Here is a 25,250-nt window from a genome sequence, read left to right on the forward strand (position 1 = left end):
GACCACAAAAATCTCCAACTGCAGTGTCTATTAACATGATTCTGCCAGATTTCTCAGTGCTGATGGTCTAAAGTAAAGCAATAATACCTTGAATATCCATAGACATTATGAAATCCACCTGTCTTTCTCCGTGGTGCAGTTACCAAAAAGAAAGAATTAAAAAAAAAAAAAAAAAAAAAAAAAAAAAAAGAATTCAAAACACTTAATCCACTCCATAGAAAATCCCTGTGGCTTTGGATACCTTCTGATTCCAATCCAATAATTAAGACTCCATTTGTCACCATGAGAAGTTATATTCTACATATCTGCATCTCCATCATAAGCCAAGGTTAATGGTTTCAGTCGGTTGTTCTGCCTTCTCTGAGGCTTCTTTGGCTTTTTGCTGAAACGATAAGATAATTTGTAAATAGAACAAGAAACTGATGACATAGAAATGACGGATTTCATTCTTAAATGAAAGATGACTGTGTCATTTTAAGATAATGCATTCAGTTGTTCATTTGTAAAAGCTACATACCTAAAACCTTCACTTGAATCAACAATTATCTCTTTATCAACTCAAAGCAACACCTAATTCAAAGCTCAGTTGTCCGGAAACAGGCTGTTAGGGTGCTGACATGACTTTGGTGAAATCCTTGGCACATAATTGTGCAAGATCAGACAGTTTTCAGAAAAGCCCAGAGCAATATTTGGTCATGTATCAAAGCAGCAATCAGGTTCTTATAAATTATGTGATTCAAATCTTAAGTTCTCTTGTCATATCAAGGGTTTCCTCCTTAAAGTTCCATCTTGTAATTAGTTTTATGTCATTATACTCTCTAGAGTAACTAAAGGTAATTCTAGATTTTAAAATCTCAATTCTCAAATAGAAGGAATATGGTTTTGAGCCATAATCCTTCCCTGTCTAGCTTTGAATTTGATTTTAATCCAGCAGTATTTCCAATACATTTACCATAGTTTTAAAAAGTCACCAAGCCAAAGAAAAATGTGTAATATATTCATTTTATCTTTAGTTAGATTATGTGAGCTTTAGTTCTTGACTTATTTTAGACAATACTACAAGCATTTCTTTAAATTGGGCCTCTGTATCCTCATTGTTTTCCAAAAAGTTTATCTCAGCTATATCAATCAGACTGCTCAAATCAAAACCATTGTTTCCAAAATATGGGATTGCAGTGGCCTCATTCTGACAAATCTGCAGTGGAGCTGTAGGCTAATGGATTTTCTTTCCCTCAGAAAATACAATATTTTCTTCCTTACTTACAGATAAGTGAGATTTGGGGGAACATTTACTAAAAAAATAACAAATCCAGAAGTCCCCCAAATGCTGCCTATGCAGTACAGCCAAGAGCCTGGTGTCTAAGACCATACTTCTCTCACCTTCTACCTTCACAGTCATTTGAATCAGAAATTCCAAACAGGATCAAAAAACTTCAGGGAGAGCATTCTCAAAAATTACTTGCTTTTGCAAAAAAAAATAAATAAAAATTCACTTACTCAGCCAATAAGATTTTCAACAGAATATGATTTCATCTATGAAAAACACATGAGAAAACTTCCAGCCTTATTGTGGTTGTATATCTCTATATCCTGTCAAATATCAAATCAGACTTGCCTGGTTATTAAATTTCCTTCTTGCTATTTTTCTCTTCACTTTCTGATACAGCTACAATGAAATTATCATGGACACAGTACAGTCATTCTTAACAGAGATAAACTAAGCAAAAATAAGCTATACACTAAGATATGACGTATTTGCAAGAAGTTCTCCTGACCTCAAGACAGTCTGTCAGTTTATCCATCATCTGGGCTACAATCAGAGTTCATGAACCTCAGCTTGGACAAAAGAACATGGGAATTTAAACATCACAGTTCACAGAAGACCCTGCAGTTGCTACAGCTGCATATATAAATGTTTGCATTACAGTCTGTGTGGGACTGCTTGCTTGTAAATAATTAAAGAACTCACCAGGCTAGATAGATCATAGAAACAATAAAGATGAGTAAAACAAATGCACCAGCAGCTACACCATAAACCCAGGTCTTCAGCCTCCCATCTAAAAGGAATGAATGTTAGTCAGTAGTGTTTGAGTTAGTCTTGTTGAATTATTAGTTCTGATATGGTATAGAAATACTTTTATAATCCAAAATAAATGTCTTCACAAGCAATTATAGCTTAATACTATTAAACAACTGAGCAATAGCTTTTCTGTGTACTTCTGTTCTGCTTTTCAGCTGAAGTCTGGAAAATCCAAACGGAGCTGAGATGTGGGGCAGAGGCAGTGTGGCAGCAAGTGAGAGACCCAAGGAACCCAGTCCCTGGGCCCAGTGGTAACAGGCAATTCCTTCAGCAGGATGGCAATGCAGCATGTCAGCCTAGAGATCATTTATGCTTTTAACACTTTCCATTCTACCTCTGGAAATAGTTTGTCTGCTACTTTCATTCTTGTAGCTACTTAATTTTACATTTTAAAATATGTTTAATGCTTGTTTTACCTCATCAAAATCTTAGCTGCACATACACAATTTTCACCAAAGCAGAAAGTAACAATTTTTCAATTTCTTCTTATACCAAATGCAAGTTTTGTTGTTATACAACTTCCCCTCACAGAACAAGCCAAACATTACCAAAAAGGACAACCCATGCTCAGAAATAAAGCAACAGTCTGTTTCTAACAAGGACCGTACTTATGTGCTGCCTGTGCAGTTTGTATTTTGGACATGATGTCTCTACAGGCTGAGGTATACATCCCACTCTCCTGTTTACCTTGATCCTAGATGCTTATCCTTGGAAATCTAAGGGAAGAATCGTGTGACTTTGTCTTTTTGTTTGTTTTTGTTTTTGTTTCCCTTTCTGAACCCCAAATGAGCAACCCAAGGTTAGAGCATGCTGTTTGACTCCCTACTGTCATGGCTAATTTTACACGCTGCTAAACTGCTTTTTGAAAATATGCTTTTACATGGGACTTGCTAGCCTTGTTGCACTGCCTTGAAAATTCCATTAAAAGCTGAAGTATTTCATTTGCAAGGGGCAAAATCATTATTCCATGAAGCCATGTGTATATTTGCAACATCACAGTAAGCAAACACAGCTACTCTTTTTCTGACCAAATACTTATTGCTTCCTGATACCTCTGTAGAACCAAAAAAGACATAACCAATGCAGCTGATGTTTCTGCAGTTTAATAAGAACAAAAGTCATGCAGACTGGCTTTGTTCAGATTCACAGTATTCATCGGTATTCATTCAGTATTCACCTCTATTGCTGTGCAGTTAATTTCAGGCTTTCTGTTCTCTAACAGTCATGAACAACTTGGTTAAGATTAATATAAAAACATTTTAGCTTCATTATACTCATCAAACTAATAACATTATAACTCATATGATGGAAATAACTGATCCATTAAAGATGGATTAAACAATAGATTTGACCTGATATATCCAATGATATGATAGTAGGAATAAGAGGAATTTAGACTTCAGTACTTCTAAATAGGTAATTTTCTTCCCTCCTTGGTTTATTTCCATTGGTAAATGTAATGGGTTTGGGGTTGTTCTGGGTTTGTTTGTTTTAACATGTATTCTGTTTGTATGCTTGTATTATCTCCTTGAAAGAAGACTGACATTATTTTGTGTATAGATTTATTTAATTTTGTCAAAACAGGGAACTCTGTTAATGAGGTCATTCATATTATGCAAGCACATGCATCGAACCCAGGCACTCTCAATTCCCCTGGGATGGATTATTTCTAAGTATATGAGGGAATGGGTGTCTCAAACTCATCTGCTTTGGGTAATATATCAGCACAGACCAAGGACAGTCTAAATACCTTCCTTTCTGGAACTGCAATATAATATGTTAAAGAGTGTGAAAGACTTTAAAACTATTTAAGACTATTCTAAACCTAGACTTAGTAACTGCAAGAAGAGGAATAATCACAGTAGAGTAAACCAAAACCTTTTCATAATTACCTAATCCTGGAATGGAAACAATCAAGTGTAAAACTTCGTCTGAAGTGCCAAATGTTTACTGTCTTACACATTTGCTCATACCTTCACTGGAGGTATTAGTTCTATTTAGTACTGTTGTTTATATATGAGCTGAGCTATGTCTCATCTCCTTCCTAACTCAAACCAGGAATTACTGGAAAATTGGTGAGGTTTCATGAAATCTGTCAACCATTCCTTGTTCCAAAAAACATGTGTTAGTTGACTTGAGCATCCTCGTTCTATGCAGTTAAAGGAAACTATCTGACATTTGGTTATTGTCAGCACTCCTACTGCTACAGTCTACCCTATGGCATTTTTAAGTGGAGTTAGCTAGAGTGAATAAAAAAAATAGCATATTTGGTAAGATGTTACTTTTTTACAGGAGGACCAGAAAAGTTCAGTTTTCTTTTTTATTGTGGATTAAAGTACTAACTAGTTGGAGTAAAGAGCATTTTATCGCAGGTATCAAATATAGTATCACAGTACAAAAAGCAGTCAATATTACTAGGACTAATGGGACCTAACTGAAGTACTTCTAACCCAAACATGATTTAATCTCCCTATTGGAAGTATTGCTGCAGTTCTCTACTTGCAGCATTTTAGGGATTATGCGTGTAAAGATGCTGTTTTCAATCTTCAGAATTCAAACATTCACAAAAGTTTCAGTAAGAAATAAATACTAAGACACAAGTGTGGAAGGATATTTAGCTCTATGTAATTTATATTTTATGAAAGTTTTATTTATATCAGTGTTAGTATCAGAAAATATTTACTGAAATTTGATTACATGATGGACTTTATCAAGTATTTTTTAGTGAGATAACTGTCAATATATTTCTTACCACTCAAGTGCTTGCTCAGCTCAGAAGAACATAGTCAACCATATGAGCAAATGTTGCCTATAGTGATTTAGAGCGTGTCTATGCTAAATATCAAGATTATGGCCAGTTTTTGTCTAACATGAATTAGTTTAGATATGGATATGGAAGAAAAGCATTACCATATCTATACTGATTGTTTCCCTGCAATTCTTGGCGCAACAGCAAACTTCAAGCAGCCCTTATCCTCTACAGATTTCAGCGCCTCCTCACTCCTTTTTCAACAGCATTATTATGATAGCATAATCAAGTATCATGGCTTGCACTTTTGAAATCAACAACTTTCTAATTTCAAATAGACTCTGTGAATTTTAAGTAGCAGAGATTAAAAGAAATGTTCTGTAATACAAGATGTCATTAAATATATTGAGAAGGGTAGGGATTTACTTATGGCTCTTCCTCTGTTTTCAGTCAAAGCAGATGCCCGTCTTCTTAAATGAACATTTAAGGATTTTTGTTTCCTTCCTTGGCACCACAAAAATGTAAATGCCAGGCCCTGCAGCAGTAGTTAGCATTATGAACTGCTCATTGCATGACTTCACCTGGCCCAAAAGGCTGTAGAAACCAGGTCCTTCCTCGTCCTGACTGGTTACTGGAGGGCTGGGTAGGGTTCACAGCTCGACTGGTTTTCACATCTCCCTTTTTGTCCTCCATGGTGGGGATCACCACCACCGGGATGAGAGTACACTGTTCGAGTGTGCCATCAGAGGACATTACTTCAGTGTATCCATCTTCACAACTGCACGTTCTAGTCTGTAGGGAACAAGTGTTTTACACTGTGTAGCAGAAAAACAGTTTCCTGTGAGCTATAAGGCATAACAACATGGATGACTGGAAGAGAAGACTGTTTTGATGACTGTTAGCCTGGAGAGTACCTCTTCATATATTTTTATGCAGGATTGCACCAAATCAACAGAGATTATTCAACATTTAATTGAAAGGTGGACATTGGTCTGAGGTTGATTTTAACAAATAACGATTAGCAGAATCTCTGAAAATACTTTTTATTGGCGCAATCTTTAAAATGCAGGGTGTGGGAAGCCCTCATGGGGGTGTTTAATGCTCCAATGCAGTAGCACATACCTCACTGCAGTAAGCGTGGGGTTGACTGCACGGTGGATTACATGACCTGTCAGCATCTGGTTGGCGCATCACTAAACAGCCCCCTGTAGGACAGAAAATCATATTTTGACATGGTAACACCTCTCCACTGATGAAATTACTGATGTTATTATTTGCTACAGTATGTCATGGATTACCATTTTATTACTAATTTGAATTTAAGAGTCCTGCTCTTAATTCTAGGTGAAATATTTTATTGGTAGAGTAAGGATACAGCTTACTTATTTCCACTCATGCGCATTTTAGAGAACTAATATTTGGCAACTGAACTTTTTTTTCTTTCTTTTTTTTTTTTCTTTTTTTTTTTTCCCTTTGTTCATTTGCTGTTGCTCAGAAAAGTTTAAATGTTTTGTGCTCGGGGAAACATTTTTGTTTCCTAGGTCCCTCCTTAAAACTATCATATTAAAACTGTGCCACAATGAAAGGATATCTTTTATTTATATATTTGCATATCAAACTGAAAACAAAATACTCATCCAGTTTATGAATGGATACCTGTTTTCTGATGCTCCTCATTACTCACTTTTACACATGCTATAGCTTTGCCTCTTATGAAGCCATGCTAGTCTAAGAGAGCTTTTTCAGAAAGAAAGAACACACACTGAATGCTATGGTACTGATATAACTGTTTGCAGACTTTCTTCCTTTTTATAGTATTCTAATTCTCATAGCTACATCTTTATGTACAGTGCAGTTATTGTTATGGACCAATGCACACAATCAGGCTTTCACTATCATTTCAGCCAGAATGACTTAAAAATATATTTAGAATCAGTTTGAATGTACCTGGCTTTCCTTCTATCTTTCAGAAGAGGAATATGTATTACGTACTTTAACATTTATACTACAATGGGACAATTTATTCTGCATCTCCCAAATTAATTGCCTTTTTATACTGGTGTGATATGATAATGAAATCCTGATAGCTGAGATAGGTCACAACCATAGCAGATGCAGTTAGATGTGGTTACATAGACCCAAGTGTTAACAGGATGGCTGATGAAGAACAAAGTAAACTGCTGGCTGACGTAAGTTTTTCCCACACCCAGAAAGGAAAATTGTACATCCTAGCATACAAATCACATGCCTGTGAGCATCTATGAAATAAAATATCAGTCATCCAAGCAAGCTGAAGAAGGAAAGAGTTGCTTCATCGCCCATGGGAAACAACACCTTCAAGTAAAAAAGAACTATTCAGCACAGTAATATTATACAAGAAAATAAATAAATAAAGGCATTAAAATACCAGCATAATAATAATGTCTACATTAAAATACACTATCTTAAAGCCAGATGCACAACAATAAGGCAGTAAAGAACTGCCTTAAAGTAAAGTCATCTAAGTAATGTGTTGATTCAAGATCAAAATAAGTAACTTCTATCTAAATCAATCATGTATGTGTACCTGTTAGTTTGATCTCTTAAATATTGCAGTTTATACAAAGCATTTTCAAAAACAAACAAACAAACAAAAAACAGAAACGTGTATTTACAACCTGCTTAACAATTATATACTTAATTCAGAAAAGTTCTCACAGAACATCATACCTAAGTGATTTGTTTGAAAACAATCAAGAATATAACAGAAATATATTTTGCATTGTATGGAAACAGATGATTACAGTTTCTGGAATTTTCCACTTGTCTTCATTTCAAATCAGAAAGGTACCATAGCTTTAAAAACATACAGGAAAAAAAAAAAAAAAAAAAAAAAAAAAAAAAGAAGTAAAGAGGAACACAATATAGAACCTAGATTTGTCTGCCTAGGAAGTCCTGTGAGGATTTAGTATGGTTCTCAGATCCTTTTTTCCATCTATGTAGTTATGGCAGTTTTTTGTTCCTATTGTTAACACAAAAAGCTATGAAGTACGTTTCAAAGTAGAGGATCTTCCCATCTTTTTCCCTCTTCCCATCTGTTTCTCTCTGAACACTTTTTCTGAAAACGGATGATCAAGATATTCATAGTATTCTGCAAAGGTCCCACCAACTGCAGGTAGCAAGAATATGAACTAGTACTTTTTCTTAATAATATTTAGCTTATTTTATTACTCATTCTTATAGTATTTCCACCTTTTTCATATAATATTATAGTCCTCCTCTGGGGTGAACATATTCTCAAATATTTTATAACTATGCTTTGGGCCATTTAATTAAATTAATAAGGTAAGACTTTGGACTAAGCAGGTTAACTTACCCTCACAACCAGCCATTCTCTTCTCAGTTTTAATCTGTTACAATCTGTCTTTCTGATAGTTTGTTATATGTTCTGTAATTTCATCTCTTTAAAACTGACCACTATAAATGCACAGGATAGCTCATCAAGTATTTCTCTGACATTCTAAATAAACTAAAGCTACTACTTTTCCTTAGTAAATAGGCTATTTCCATATCCTTGTTAGTCTAAAAATATTCCTTTGGTAACTAAGAGTAATGTATTATTATTATTGTTGTTATTATTATTATTATAATTCCTATTTTTCACATATGGCTGTGTTTTATAAATGCCAGGTTATCATTTTTATTAAAAGAATTTTGAAGAATAAAAAAATGTTTAAATCAGAAAATAATGACGAGGCTATATTAAATACTAAATTAAATACTGCTAAACTCATGGAACTTACAGTACAGAAGAATGTGTTCCACTTACCCATTTATTTATGCTTATAAAGGAGAGAATCATGAAAAATCTGTCAGTAATACAAATTCATACATTTCTCTTTCCTGGAATTTATCACGTGGCTGTATTCAGTCACATGAGAACAAACTATTATTTATATGTGACTGTCTGTGATTTATAAATATATTCTGCTTTTTAACATTTCAGAGCCATAATCTTCAAGATGCTATTTATTCTGAAATTCTATAGGACATTTAATAGATAATATCACATATTACTCTCTCAAAAAAAAATTCTGACTTAAAGTTTAACTTACCATATAAGCATCATAGCTAAGCAGGAAGCAATTAAGGTACATAAATAATGCCCTGTTCATTCAGTGCGATGCATTTAGTATTTCTGCAGCACAAGGTGACACTTGCAAAAAAGACTTTTGGCTATCAACTATTATTTCAATACCTTGTAAAAATAATACAAATGCTTTATTTCAGTGACAAAACAGATTTTTGCAGTGAATTCCATCATTAAGAAGTATGGTATTGGCAGTCCATCCATTAGAGCTCAGCCTCTTTGACTGACCTGACAATAGCTGGAATTGAGGATCAATTCCAGCTTACAATCAATCACCTTGGTTGATATCAAAGCTATTTAAACAACAAATGCATAACTCTCATTAAATAAAACCCTAATTCTGAAAAATAAATGTGTATGAAGAATTTATTGAATTCAGAGACCTCAGTCATTCTTTATTTATTGTGTTTTGTACTTTGGCTTGTATCAAAAGTAACTACATCTAAGAGCTGTCTATGGAACTATCCTGCTAAACATTTATGTCATTAATGTAAAGTAATACATTTATATCAGCATATTTATTAAAATCTGTTATTTTGTAATTATAAGGAGGTATATGATATATGCCTGATATTATCAAGCTTTCTTTCTCTCTCTGCATTTGTATATGCATTGTGTAAAAGTTCTGCTTGTTGTAGGTCTTGAAATGTGAAACCCTAAATTTAGATGCATGCAAATGACTTGTAAAAATATACAATACAAAATATTTCAGGTCCAATATAGAAAACAACATTTGTATTTACTTTTACCATTACATGCTGTATAATTCTGGAAGAGAACTGACATCTTTAGTATGCAAAAATATAACGATTCAACAACAGTATATTGATTCATATATCAAGAATGAGTGTTTTTAGCAGATTCTTCTTCCATTCATTGGAAACAAAAGTGTTATCCACTTGTTTTCCAGGGTTTTGTGTATATATAAAATGAAGTTACCTGTGACGTTTAATCCATCTGATCTTTGGCACCACACAGTTCGAGAAGATCCCTTCCATGGGCTAGCCATCCATTTGTATTCATAGCACTGGCCATCTACAAAGAGAACATCTACTTTTCAAGAAAGTTGGTGATAAGGTTTTAGGCTACCACTGGCCACGCTCATCAGTAGACCAGATGTGTTAAATTTAATGCTTTTTACGGGGACCTTCCCTCACCCAGAAACTTAGAAAGGTACACTGTACACATGGAGGTCTGCACATAGTGGATACATAACCTGATAGACCAGACATCTTCTGGACACTAACTATAATGTTCATTACACTGTATGTGGAGTAAACCCAATTCAGTTAATGGGCAAAACAGACATTTCCAGACATTGTAATGGTTGTGGCCCATCTGTTGTGAAAGAGCCATTTAAGAGTCAGGTTTCTTTCCTGGTAAGCTGAGCTTCGGTCACTGCTCCAGTGAATAGTAAAGTAGGCTGGGCTGTATCTGGCTTCACATCTCTGCTCTGCTGTATACCTCTCTGGGATAAAACAATCAGTCTTAAATCTTTCTGTACCTGAGCTCACTTATAAAATTCCTTTTTGCTCTATATGTCTAGCATCTCAATGGACAGGAAATGATTTTTCTTAGATACTTTGTCCAGAACCAGCAGTATGGTGGATACTTTCTAAAGTCATTGTCATGTGATTAACAAAAATTCAAAGGGTAAACAGAATTCTAAATTCAGTTATGCATCAAAACTTAAAAGACCTTTTTTTTTATTAGGAAGTTATCAAGAAGATAAGGCAATTATTATTTTTTTTCCCCAAACCACACAAAGATATTTCATTATTAAAAAAGGATTAAAAATAACAGTGGTTAAAGTGGAAACATGTGATAGTTAACATAAGTTTTTCTGTTCGGAAAACAAAAAAATTGAGTGCATTTCTCTGTTCCCATAATTTCCCATATTTTCCTAATTTTGATAACCTCAGCAGAAAGAAAACAAACTTGCTGTAGCTCTGTATTTTTTTTTTTCTTACAGGAAGGGTAATGGTCTTATGTGTATTTTGGTGCTTACCATTGCATGGTCTTGTTTCCAAAGCCTGTTCCGGACAGAGATGCTGATTCTCTAACTCCTGAATGATGACTGCTCGAGACCGGACTTGTATCCCTCCAAAGCCAAGATCCTCACCATTAACACAGGTTAGCTGACAAAGGCTCCATTCTGACCACTCTCTCAAATAACAGTCCCCTGTCAAGCAGTAATTTTATAAGGTGAAAAGTAACCAATATGTGAAGAGGTTTTGGCAATGAGTATGTCTTAGAAAAAAAAAAAAAAAAAAAAAAAAAGACCAAATCCTCAAAACCTTTTATTAATTTTCCCACTTTAGGTGCTTTCATTCCTATTTTTAAAAATGACTTATACAAAAAGGAAAAGGGAAAGCAATTAAAGTGTCTATTCTGCCTATTCCATGCTATGGAGAGATGCAGGATGTTATAGCATAAAACTGAAAAATAAAATTCTACTGGTGAAATAAGTTAGTGAGTTTGGCTAAAGAACATTAAGGAAGATCTTAGGAAGAACATAAAAAGAGCATTTTGTTAAAACTGCAGTATAAAATGGAACTAGACTGTACACAGACTCATAAATAAACCTCTTAGTTCTCATTATTTCAGTGAAAGAGCTATTAAAAATTCATGCTACCTTGCATTACACTGACGACAGATACAATCAGTACTGTGTTGACCAGATGCCTGATTAATGAAGGTATTTTATTTGCTAACATTAGGAAAGCATGTGAAGAAATGAATAATTGAAGAACTGATGTATGCATAATAGGAAAGCAAGTAGTGATTTTTGGAAACATTAGTTGGAACATATCATTAGCACATCCCCACAGGGCGGTTATCTGTACTGGCTAAATGTGAGATTGTTGAAGAACAGGTTACTGCTCAGCAAAATTTAAAATCAAGCAGTAAGCAACATCTTTTTTGTATATATATTTGACTAACAACAAAGCATAACAGCATTTTATTTTTCCAATTCTTATTTAAAAGGTAGAAATATGTGAAAATCATGCAGTTGGAATGCTGTGTATAGTCTAGATGAAAGATTCTATGTAGTGTATGAAGCTTCTCCATTTTTAAGTACTTTGTATTGGAAAATGAATCTGAAATTAATTGGAAAATTGTTCTGAGAAAAAAGAGAGTTGCAAAAGGACAAGAATGTAGTACTGGAACAGAATGTTAGCTACATTAATACTGAAGGAGTTAATCACTACTTCTGAAGACACATCACTAATGACTCTGCTGAACAAGAGAAATATACTTAAAATTCTACAAGTAAGCATTTGAAATGAACTGGAAGAGCTTTACTAGAAATTAAATAGTGCTATAGGCTCTTAAACCTTGTCAGTAGCAGTGTCAGTAGGAGGGGATTCAGTCAACGTGCAGTACAGTGAATGTCAGGTCCGCAGAGTTTAAGTACTAGAGACACTCAAATTTTCTCAGAGATCAAAATATTGCTTTCATTTGGAAAAGCCCCTTTAAACAACAACAAAAAAAATAAGACTCCGTAGCTTAATTTCCATAGACACCCACGAAACACATTGTGTTCTCAGCAACCATTAAAAGTGTTAATAAAGCTGTTATGTGGTCTTATAAGCTTAAAGCAAATACATAGCTGTCTATCAGCATTCTTTCTTCAAGAGTTTTATTTCAAAATATTATTATGAAAAAAATACATTCATATTAGTTACAAACTGTGGCTGAGATGCATTTTATATTATTTAAAAAATGGTATTTAAACAAATAATAATATATTGTCTTTAAGCCATAATTCTATTGGTCATTTGATGGATTAGTCAAATCAGTAAAGCACATGAAAAGGATTTTATTTCCTGTTGCTCACTGAGGCACCAATAACAGTAAGGATACCTGCCAGTCTTGAAACGCAACATTTATTTGAATAGCTTTCTTACCTGGACAAGGAACAGTGCAGGTTTCCTCAAGCACCATCTTCTTATTACCATCTATAATAGGCTCTATTTCTCCACAGAATTCCTCATCTACTACTTTGCCCACATCTTCAGTGGATCCGTCAAAAACCACGCAGGAAATGTTCCTCATTCGTGTCCCCTCTCCACACTGAGCATCCTGTGGAAGGAAATACATGGATACTGGACAGAGACAGTACCAAAAGACTAAAACTGGTCTGTGTGTCATTATCTCCTATTATTTTTTTGCCTAACTATACTACTCAGACATTCATTTGAGTAGGAAAAAGGCATTGTTCTTTACTTTTGAAACTAAAAAAATATTCTGCTGCTACCACTGTTATTTAAAGTACTCAGCTAGCTTATGATTTTAAATTGAAACAACAATAGTATCTCAAGTGGAGTTTTCTTCTAGTATGAGGCTTTTTCACTAAGGATGCTTATCTATTTCCACAGATATACTTTTACACTATAAGGATTTTGATTACTAGTAAAAATGCTGTGCAGCTACCAAAGTTTACCTTCATACTTTGAATATCTGTAGGGCATTGTTATATCTGTTGACAAATATGAACTCTAAGAATAAACCTTCACCTTTTGTATAAGAGATATGGAAGCAAATTGGTTACACTGCTTTGAAGCAGATATCCAAGCTTGTCACAAATGAGCCTAGTTATACAAGCTCCGTAACTTCAAAGTCCCCTATGGCTTTTACCTCTACTTTGCATGCAGACCATTGACCATATTGCCATCGATAACAAGGTTTTACTAGACAAGGTTTGAATTGCTCCATCTGAGAAGGACAAGGCCTCCCATCACCCTGAAATGGTTGATTTATGGTCCTTCTTCTGATCATTTTTCCTGTAAATGAGAAACAATAATATAAATAACAACAAAGTGATTAGATTGATTTGTTCTTCAAGATGGTTCTGTGTTGGTGAAAAGCATTGTGTTTGAATAATGTAATTTTTTTTTTTTTTCATATTTGAAAAATCAGACTGTAAAGCAAATGTGCTGGCTCTTGCTTGTTACATGGATTTATATTTTCTGAGACAGACACCTTTTATTCAGTACTGCATGAAGAAGGATGTCTGATCAGGATTTCAGATTGCTCCTGTAACAGCAAACAAAAGTAGGAATTTCCTAATTCAGAAGCCTTGGGAAAAATACTTCTGAAGGTAAAGGCTTGTGGCTCTTCTGTGGATATTCTTACTGTTTATCTGGAATTTGCTCCCGTTTTTCCCTGAGTTAATACATATTGTGTTAAAACACAATACTAATTGTATGTTTTTTAACTGTGGGATCCCAGCACCAAGGAGCAGTTTGCAACTTTCCCTATCCATCCATGAAGATTTTGCAGCGGTTCGAGGACTCTTCACTCAACCCCAAAGAAAAAAAACATAATAGGCTACATCAGCAGGACTAAGTAAACTTTGTCCCCTGCTGCTCCAAAGAAGCATTTCCTCATGCCTGCCTGTCTCTGTAAGCACTTTCTCCTCTCCACTGCTGGTGCTTTCCTTGCCAGAGTTTCTGTTTCCTTTCCTGCCTTTCTTAGCTCTTCCTGCAGTCTGGATGTCTTTCTCCCTGGGGATGCTCAGTTGCTCCCCAGAAAAATAATTGCTGTGACAGTCCCACTCAGTAACATCACTTCCTTTTCTAAGGAATATAGCATAGATAAGAGAACAAAATATAACAGCTACTGCCATTTTCTTATCTATATTTATACTTCAGGCTCTTCCATGAAGATTGATTTACTCTGAGCCTAGTAGCTGAAATGGCATTCCATACACTGCTAACTGTCCAATAAGGACAGTGACATATTCCAGATAGGTTGTGGAATAAAGAGGTTTCATAGCAGAGCTTCCTCCTTCCTATTTCAGCAGTATGTATATCTTAGTTGCCTAAGTCTTCTGATACATATAAGTACAAATAAATAACAAGACTCCTCCATAACTAGAATTGCATACATACTGAAAAACTTGCATATTAATCAGCAACATTTGGGAAAAATCAAATTAATGTGATCACTGTGAAAGCAACTCTCTCCCCTGCTTCTTGTTTTGTGTTTAAAAATATGATATTTTTTGTGGTTCTTGAAGTTATCGTTTCTAATCACTATGTACTTCTACATGTTTTGTTGTTCTAAAATCACCACTGGTTAAATTCAAGAGGAAATCATACACCCTGTCCTCCCACTCCCTGAGAAATAAAAATATTTACCTCAATGTTTCTTTTGGTCTCAATATATCATTCACCATATCTCACTTTGTTCCTGGAGTCAGAAACTACTTTAGGCCAAATTCTCATTCTCCTGAGTATGATCTCATCAAAACAATATTTCCATGAATAAAGTTGATTTAGATCCCCGTCATTCACCCTAACTACCTACATTTTCTAGTTCTGCATAAAGAGATATTACTTCTTTTACTTAAAACAAATAAAATAAAAGAAAATGGAAAAAAAAAAAAGCTGTTTTTAAAATATTCTGTAAATACATACAGACCTGTAAGGCCACATGTCTGAGAGCACTCAGACCAAGATGACCAGTCAGAGAGCTGGCAGTTTACAGGACATTCCACCACACAAGATGTATTCATTTGCCATGTCTTCTCCAAACCAAGCTAAAAGAAAACATTCAATGGTCAGCATGTAACATCCAGTATGTGTCAACAGTGCAGTGTATGCACTGGACAGGGTGAATCTGAAACAAATAAGCTTTAAGGAAACGTGAAGTCATTACTAAATAAAAAGTAAAGCAATTAGGACATTTAGAATCTAACTTCATAGAATCATAAAATCATCTAGGTGGGAAAAGATCTTTAAGATCATTAAGTCCAGCCACCAACCAGACTGAACGAGTCCCATCGTTAACTCATGTCCCTTAGTGCCATGTCCACACATCTCTTTAATACCTCCAGGGATGGGGACTCCTCCACTTCCCTAGGCAGCCTGTTTCAAAGCTTGATCACCTCTCCAGGAAGAAGTTCTTCCCAATATCCATTCTAAACTTCCTCTGGTGCACCTTACACCATTTCCTCGTGTCCTATCACTTGTTACCTGAGAAAAGAGACTGACACTCTCCTCACTGCAACCTCCTTTCAGATCATTGCAAAGAGTGTTGAGATCTCCCCTCAGCCTCCTCTTCTCCAGACAGAACAACCTTAATTTCCTTAGTTGCTCTTTATAAGCCTTGTTTTCTGGTCCCTTCAACAGCTTCATTGTTCTTCTCTGCACATGCTCAAGCAAGTCAATGTCTTTCATGTAGCAAGGGGCCCAAAACTGAACACAATATTTGAGATGTGGTCTAACCAGTGTCATGTATGAAGGGACAAACACTTCCCTAGTCACGCTGACCACGCTACTTCTGATGCAGGGCGGTAGAGAGTGTGATGATGTCTGAATGTCAATGATCACAGTTAATAAGCTTCTCTCTGACCTGTCTTAAATTGCATTTGCAATGTTGGAGTCCCCACATTCTCTGACAATACAATAGATAGAGGACAAAGCAATTTGTGAAGTGTCATTGAAGTATTTTGAATTAGGAATATAAAAATACTGAAGTATAAGCTATTAACAGCTGAATTTAGTTCAAGGCTGCCCCTAGTGCTAGAGAATGCTATTCTGAAATTAGCGTTATTTAGCAAGTGATGACAGAAGCCAGGTTCAAAACTAAAAAAAGGAGGAGGTTGAGCTATTTGATAGTCTGTTTGTCAAAGATGTTGCATATGTAACAAGTTTCTAAGAGCTCGAGAAAGACTGAAAAAGTTCATGGTAGAGCAATCTGAAGGTTTAAACAAAAAGAAAACACATTTGGTGAGGACAGTCCAATAGCTGAAAACAGGTGCTCGAGCAAACATAATCTTGTTTATAAAATAATGCAGTCCCCACAGGAAAGATATAGTTCTATGTCTGTGCTTAGATACAGCACAGTGGGCTACATGGGCCTTTGATCTGACCTTGTAAAGCCACTTATAAACTCCTGTGCTGCAGATTTTCTCCATCCAAGGCGGAAGAGAGATTCCGGCTAACACACATGAGAATATATAATGCAAAATGGAATAGAACTGATGGCATAAATATTAGCATGACAATAACAATCTCTGCAGCCTGCACAGCTTCAGAATGAGTTAAAAGAATATGTTGATTATTAGGTATATGATATAAAATGTGAAAAAAAATCAGTTCTGCCAATATGAAGAGATATGCAGCTTCCCAGCATAAAAGACTGTCCTCTTCACTGGCTCTCACCAGTGAACCTTGATCACCATTGAGGCCTTTCATAATCCCAGATAGCCGTGGATATCTCCAAGGAGATGACTTTAAAGAAGAGGAAAAAAAAAAAAAAAAAGGCAAACTAGACTCTTCACAACTTATTAATTTTAATGACTGCAAAGGTTAATGGCATAAACCCAGCAGTTAAGACTTTAAAAAGGAAGTAAAACCAGAATTTCCTACTACATGCAAGCACAGAGCAATAATTAGGCACAACATTAACATATTCTCCACAAATAAACTACCACAAGTACTGTAAATGCCTCACCATGATAGACTCACCAAGTCTTAAATTTGCATTTGTAGTACGTTATATTGAGACAAATTAGATTTTAGACTTCTGTTCTGTTTTATACATCAAAGAACACGTTCTTGGCTTTTCTCTGTAGCACAGTATAACCTTGATTATCTAGCTGTCGCATAAAGTCAATACCTTAAACCTTTGGATAATCTGTAATTTGGATAATTAGGAAACCAGAGAATAGTCTTTGAAGTTGTCTTGGCATTTGGGTCATCTTCTGATGCAAAGGCTCAAAGCCTGCTGAATTCATTCCTGGCAATTAGAGAAACATGACTTCTCTCTTTTAGGACTGGCCTTCTCAGCTGGACTTTAGCAACTACAGAAGGAAAAGCCCAACAGAGGTGAAGAGGAGAAAGTCAAAGGCCAGATTACCCCTAGGGATCTGCCATTTGCACATCTTAGACGTTGATGTGCTGCTGAAGTGGATGTGGGGAACAATTTGCAGGCTCTAATTTGATATTAATCATATATTCTTTTCTCATCCCTCTCCGTCCTTCATTTTGTTATATATGTTCATCTGATTCGTGTCAGTATGGAACAGTGTTAGGGCTGCATGGTATAACATTTATAACAATTTGAAGGATCAGAGTTCATCTTGCAGACCTTACAAAATCCATCTGAGAAAACATTTGGAAAATTGTTCAGTAGTTCCCTTATCCGAAAGGGCTGCTGGATGAGTTCTGTATGAGTTGTGGTTTCTGATTAGAGAATGCCAAACACTGGAGTTACACTGAAATGCTAGTGCTGAGCATCCTGTACTCATGGTTATACACTCCACGGGCAGCCAGCTGCCAGACCAGCATGTTCCATAAACCCTGTGATCCACAGAAAGCATCTATATTTGTTTCTAGGACTGTTTGGCACTGCAGATTAGCCTCTGATGGAGGTTAATCATGTAATCTGACAGGCAGACTATTTGTCAATAAAACAAAGTTTTTCGTTTGCTTACTAATACAAATAAAACTGCTGCTTTTCAGGCTTTTGTGATCTTTAATTTCAGGTAAATGAACAAAAATAAGCCTATAAACATGACCAGGGCCAGCTTGCTTTAGGTGATTTTATTTTCAAGTATTCAAGGTAAAATGAGTTCTTGTCATGTGCTAATTTTGTGGAGCTAGAGACCAAGTAATGCAATATCACTCTGTCTTGAGAGTTTGAAGAGAAGTATGTTAACATAACTAGGACTTGGAAATAAGCTCTAGAAATTGATTTATCCTGGCACTAATCAGGATGACTGGCTAGCTTCTTAGCTGATTGACTGAAACAAACATGAGATCACATGAAATGTATTAGGAAAGCAATAACCACAACTCAGGAGTTTAGAAGAAATTTTAGACCTGGAGATGGTCGTACTTGAAGAGGGTGATAGTCAAAAGACAGTGTGAAGGGTGTTTTTTAATATATGGCTTTTATTAGTTTCTTGAACCATAAATTATAAAGCAAGTCAGACATTGCAGTCAGGGACCTTCATTTTTAAAGGGATCAGAATAGGTTTAGCTACTGTGATCTCCCTTCCTTGCATATATTGACAAGAATCTTAATTTTATAAACGTATCTACACATAAATTTAACAAAATGTCTGCTTTATTCAGACAGCTAATATAAAGTTCTATGATAGCCCAGGGAAATTTCATGAGTTAAATCATTACAATATTATCTCACCTTTCTCGTATCATAAGTCTCTTTAACCACACATACCTTACTTTGAGCTTAGTATTTCTGTACTACCCTTATAATGCAAAAAAAAAAAAAAAAAACAACAAACAAACAAAACAACAACAACAACAAAAAACACACCTGAAGGACCGCCTGTGATTAGATTACTGAGAAGTGCACAGTGTATGTACACGCATTTTGATTTCTTCAGCACTCTCCTCTCATGGCCTGGAAGGTCACACAGTTCACTTTCACATCTTTAGAATGAAGGGGCTGGTAAGATCTGAACAGCTTGGCTTTCTTGTTAATCAGGTTAACAGGTTTTACTCCTCACAGTTATTGGTTCAGCCTTTGACCTTGCTGTACTACTGCTTACAAATCCACTATTCAATAAATAGCTTTAACAGTCTGACTTGGGTGTGGATAAGAGCTTTCTGCAGGAAGATGTATCTCTATATGGTCTAGCAAATCAACAGGGCAAATAAAATTGTATCACAGTGACGTCTGTTTGCCAGTCATTTACGGCAAGTTGTTTTTGAGATCCCTGTTATCTCTGTTGCCCTAATTAGTTCTCTGGGAATTAACTTTCATTTCTTCTGGAGCTGGAAAGCTCCAGAGGTTTTCTGCAATGAGATTTCAATGTATAAAGAAAACATTTGTTCTAAATGTTGCTTAAATTAATTTTTTGGTTAACAATAGGAATAATTTAATGTCTTTATGGAATAAGAAATATATTTCCCCTAAATATCTAATAAAGGTCATTTTTTTTCTGCTGAAATATTAATGTAGATGGATATTTTATATTATGTTTTCATATGAAATAATCAATATTGCTGTCTCCTACAAATAAACCAAGAGCCAAAATTTTTATTTTAATGTATTAAAACATTAAAATAATGCATTAATGCATTCTGCTATTAACTTCAGAGAAACTTGCTGGCAGGTGGGCAGATCCTGATTTTTTTCCTGAGACATAAATTATCAAATTACTAGATTTGATTTTAATCCCAAGATGTAAGGAGAAACTTGGCACAAAAGCTGGGTGCCAAGCCTCAGCTGAAAACTTCTGCCTTTTCTAAGAACCTATGAATTTAAGAATCCAGGATTAGGGAGGGAGTTAGAGAGGCCTAAATAGATCTAATACATTGCTGTAAAACCATAGTTCAAGGCACATGACTCCCTCTGCTTCTGACAAGACTCCTTTCTCTACAGGCATGTCCTGAAGGGCAGCTACTAGCCAGGAAGGTCCAACAGAAGAGGTGTCTGCACCAAAGCTGCTGTGGAGGGCACTCCACCTTAGTCCCCCATTGCAAGTGATTTTGTTTCTGATGTGGTGGGGGAATGGTTGCCAACGCGAGTTCAGTTAATTTTTACACAGATAAGACTTGTGTTGTTTTCCCCCTTTCCTTCATATTACTATCTCCATGTGACTAAAAACATTAGGATCGATGCACAAAATACCATAAAAACAGTCTTGTAAAATATGAAGATAATTTGAACATTTGCAAAATCGGTCTTTCAAAATGTAAGGGTTCCTATCTGCTGATTACCTCTCCTTTTTTTCTTCCATTTCATTAATATTTCATTCATGCTACACATTTTTTCACACTAGCTTGGGTACCTTTTGCACTGCACAGCTGGATACGAGAAGTTAACATTCAACCCAGCTGCCGAGTGGCATGTGAGAAATATTTTCCAACACATTGAGTAAATGATTGATACTGGCAGCTGTCCAAAGCTCCATGCAGAAATTGTATCAAATTAGAATGATGATTAGTGTTCTGATTAAGATTTATTACCTTTATTCTACTTTATTAATTATTGTTTCTAAGTCATTTCCTTCAGGACATAATAATTAGCATACCTTCATGGAGGCACTTAAAAGGAAATTGTATAAAAATCACTGTTGATGGCACTGTTCATTTCAGAGGTACTTAACAATCCATGAATAGCTTTGTGAAACATCTGGCGATGATGGGTTACATGCTGTATAGCTTAGATGGCTCAGCATTAATTAGTACCACTAGAAAGGAGCTTACTCACAGGTACCCACTCACCTCTTCACAGTACTTCAGGTCAACTGATTTGCCATCACTGCGAACGCAGTCGAGCATTCGTGTCTTGATACCATTACCACAGACAGCCTTCTCACTGAGCTGACATGTGCTCCAGTCTGCAAATGAGGAATTCATTAGGGCAGTAGAAACTTTAGATAAGACTCATAATGATCCACTTTCCCATTTAATTCTAATTCTGATGTCCTAAAACAGTCCTCATGGGAACTTTTACACATGTAAATGCTCATGGAAGCCAGCTGCTACACATTTTTGGAAGTAGCCACTGTTACTACAAATGGAATGTACAATGATGTCATCCTGAAAAGTTCATATTTGGTTTGATCTGCATGGATTTTGCAAAAATCACAAAACAATAATAGAAATTATTTTCCTGCAGTTACAGCATGGACACTATACCCAAGTTGAAAAGTCTCCAGTAATATTTTGTCTAAATCAAATAAAGTGTATCAGTTCTTAGCACAAGCCCCATGGCTCACTCTGGATAAGACTGGAAAGCTGAAAAATACATCCTATAAGGTGAATGGAATTCAGTCATAGTCCTAAACTGTCACTACATATGAGACCCAAATACCTGTCACATTGTAGTCATAGTGGTAGCAGTTTTTGTTCAAAGTGCAGACTTCTGTCTCAGTGGCAGGAGGGCAAGACTTTCCTTCATCTGGTTGTCTCAGCAATTCAGCTGACCTTTCACGAACATTGCTTCCATTGCATGGCTTGAAAGAGAAATTGGAAAGAGCGTTGATATTTCAGAACCCTGATGCCTTTTCAGGGTTCAGAAGCAATACTGTAACAACCTTTCAAGTATCTTCACAAAATGAAAATGTAAAATAATGGGCTCATGTTGTTGCCTATAAGAAAGTATTTCCTTGTTATTTCAGAGGGAATTTAGTCTGCTGTTTCACCTTAGTACCACCCAAGGTGAAATATACTCTAACTGGATAACACCTTGGTATTTTCCTAACTAGTTCATATTTCACTAACAATGCTTTGACATTATCTCATTCATAAATTCCAGATGCTCACTTTCACTACAGTGCACCAGAGTCTGAATACTCAGAGGTCCTGAAACCTTATTTTTTTATTATTTTTTTTTTTTACTTGGAGATTCCTCACAGAAAGGGAAGGGGAGACCCAGGATTATTTTTTTTGTGGTCAGTGTTAATCTACAGACTTTGCTCTTTACGGGATAGTGACATTTTTAGTACATTGACTATACTCTCCTGCTACGGAGGGGATCACAGCTAGACACAAGCTATAGTTGAAGCTATTCCACCGCACAGAACCTACACTACACTGAAGAATGCCCATTTGTGACATTTTTATTTAGTAAGAGGTACTTTTTGGGAATAGCTTCACTGAATGAAAGATACTGGCACAGTTCATTTGCAACCAAGTATCAATGATCCCAAAGATGACAGTAAATATAAATATTTACACATGTACTCACTGCTCAATTCAGCATCTTTGCACAGTAATTCATATATTTTTAAAGCATCCTTCTAAAACCATAAATGTTACACAGAATGGTACACTTACCAAAAAACATCGAGACCATGATCCCCATTCAGACATGACACAATCTTCAGGACAAGGTAAGATACATTTTCTAGCACCAAGTGGCATCTCTTCAGGATCACACAGATAGTCCTCCACAGTGTCAGAAGGACCATCCACAGTGTTTAGCATGCACCTGGAAAAAAGAACTGCACATAAACTGCATTTGCCATGGATTTTGTACAATTACTATAAACCGCAGGATTCTGAAGCTTTTTAACAGTTTGTCAGCACATAATAATCAAGTAATTGAAGTAACAGAATTAGGTATTAATCTATGAATATTCAAGCAAAGCTGAAGAGACAAAAATAATCCTTGTTTTTACAGATGACTGCCATATGACAAAATGCACAGAATTTACACATTTCTTGTCAATTATTTTCTGAGAGTTTCTGGGTAAGTGATTTACTTGACGTTAACCTACTTCCTAAGTCAGAATAATGGATAGTTTAAAAATATTTTGAGAATGCTTCAATGAATAATTTCATATCTAAAAATATTAAAAATTTTGTTGCATATTCTTAGTGTTAATCACTAATTTACAGCATGAGCATATATTTCCTTCATGGAGTTAGTACTCTGATCCATTATGTGCTGATAAATGAAAAATTAGAGGTTTTTAGTCCCAGAGGGATGAAATCTTTATATTTCTTCATTTTTGATGATAGTTTTGAAGTCTATTTTTCAGCAGAAATACTGATTAATTCTGATTTTTCATACTGGAGTATTTTGAATATGGGAATCTATTTAGATGCTATTGCGTGAGAAGAGTTGTGCAGTCTAATGTTGGTCAAGCAAATATTAAGACTAGGACCCTCTGGAAGTTAATCTTTAAACTGAAGAAATGGTGTTATCTTGAACAAAATCTAGTGAATGTGCCAGTTCCTAAGTACTTGTGGGAGGAAAAAAGAGAACTTTTAGCAGTTCACTACTAAAACTACTATACTATACTAAACTACTATAGTTTAAATTTGGGACCTTCAACATGGAATTCATCTTATGCTTTATTATTCAAATATATAACCTCAAGTTGTGTGCCGTGTTGCAGTTAGCTATAAAACAAAACAAACAAAACAATAACAAAACAAAACAAAACAAACAACAACAGCAAAAAAAACAAACCACAAAATCTACTGCTTTACCTGCTGTGTACCATACCATGTGAGACTAATTTTAATTAGACTTTGATTAGAGGTCTAGGATGATGAGCAAGCATACAAGATGCTTAGATCAGCTTCAACAGATCACTAAACAATGGAAAATTTATGGACTCTTATTTTATTCTATTCACTTTTGCCACTCCTTCCTGTAATAAGCACAATTATTATTCCTGAATGTATATGTACTTAGAAAGTGGTGTTTTTTTTCCCCCTAAATCATGGTTTCATATAGAAAGAGGGCCATTCTGAATTTAGAAAAGCACTAAAATTGTACATTTTATCATATAGATCATAGAAGTATCATATACTTTAGTTTATAAACTAGAAATTAAAGTCTGTATTCAAAATCAGTAGACCAAGTTCTACTGCACCCACTGAAGGTTGCTGATTTATATGAGCCAAATGGACAAACTTAATGCTATAATCAGAATTACATCAAATTAAATACAGCCATGACTGAAAGTGAAGGTTCTTGAAATTGAAGGAGGAATGATATTGTTTTACCTGACTTTCCTTGTTTGAACACCTTCTCCACAGTTCTCTTTCAAGTCCACATTGGTCACCTTGCAGACACTCCAGGGCTCAGTAACCCATATGTACTGGCTGCAGTCACTGTGGCATGGCACTACCTCATATACCTGGAATATACACTGAGTGTCAGTTTTGTTGCATGCAAGCAATGTTGCATGCAATAGTGATCATGCTGACATAGAAGAAGAAAAAAATTAATGTTCTTTTTTAATAAGAATAACAAATGTAATTTGGCATCTACAAAAGTTGCTAATATGGGGGCTGTAATAATAATACAGGTAAAGTATTCGATACAAAGCCACAGGAACAACAACAACAAAAAAAGTCAAAAGCTAAAAAATCATCCAATGACAGATTCCCTGATTTCCCTGATTTTCTCTAAACTCATGCTGTATCATTTCTACCAGAAACATCAATATGATTTACATATAAACTCTTATTTATTTATTTATTTATGGTAAACTTTCTCTCCCTTTTTTTTTTTTTTTTTTTTTTTTTTTTAAGGAGAGGTGAGCTTAAGGTAAATGATATCAATATATATCAGCTCATTTCTACTCACCTCAAGTCATTCTAATATATTTTGTGTTCTAGCATTAGCATTATGCATATATTTGAATACAGACTTGAAACAGTATCTTGTTAATTTATATATGTTTTTCATACATTTTCTTAATAATACATTACAAAAAAAAAAAAAGAGCAGATAATGTAAACAGTGGAGCACAATCAGGAAGCACATGTTAAGATTCTGTCTATTTTAGAATCTCTTACCTGAGCCTGAAGAAAGTATCATCATGAACCCAAAAGAAAAAT

At 35.3% G+C, this 25,250-nt stretch overlaps 1 protein-coding gene across 1 annotated transcript in view; it reads right to left on the reverse strand.

Moving 5' to 3' along the window:
• Window positions 1-220: 220 nt before the first annotated feature.
• Window positions 221-25,250, reverse strand: part of THSD7A (thrombospondin type 1 domain containing 7A) — a 286,290-nt gene continuing 261,260 nt past the window's right edge. Inside the window, exons 18-30 of the mRNA XM_084281506.1 lie at window positions 24,411-24,556; window positions 22,728-22,881; window positions 21,763-21,904; window positions 21,171-21,286; window positions 15,388-15,505; window positions 13,600-13,745; window positions 12,870-13,044; window positions 10,967-11,140; window positions 9,898-9,993; window positions 5,952-6,034; window positions 5,411-5,621; window positions 1,970-2,057; window positions 221-382 (exon numbers count right to left, since the gene is read on the reverse strand). Coding sequence (XP_084137632.1) covers window positions 298-382; window positions 1,970-2,057; window positions 5,411-5,621; window positions 5,952-6,034; window positions 9,898-9,993; window positions 10,967-11,140; window positions 12,870-13,044; window positions 13,600-13,745; window positions 15,388-15,505; window positions 21,171-21,286; window positions 21,763-21,904; window positions 22,728-22,881; window positions 24,411-24,556 — 1,734 coding nt within the window. The 3' untranslated portion in view covers window positions 221-297. The remainder of the gene's footprint in view (window positions 383-1,969; window positions 2,058-5,410; window positions 5,622-5,951; window positions 6,035-9,897; window positions 9,994-10,966; window positions 11,141-12,869; window positions 13,045-13,599; window positions 13,746-15,387; window positions 15,506-21,170; window positions 21,287-21,762; window positions 21,905-22,727; window positions 22,882-24,410; window positions 24,557-25,250) is intronic.

Source organism: Netta rufina (assembly GCF_964035555.1).
Source record: "Netta rufina genome assembly, chromosome: 2".
Taxonomy (NCBI): Eukaryota; Metazoa; Chordata; class Aves; order Anseriformes; family Anatidae; genus Netta; species Netta rufina.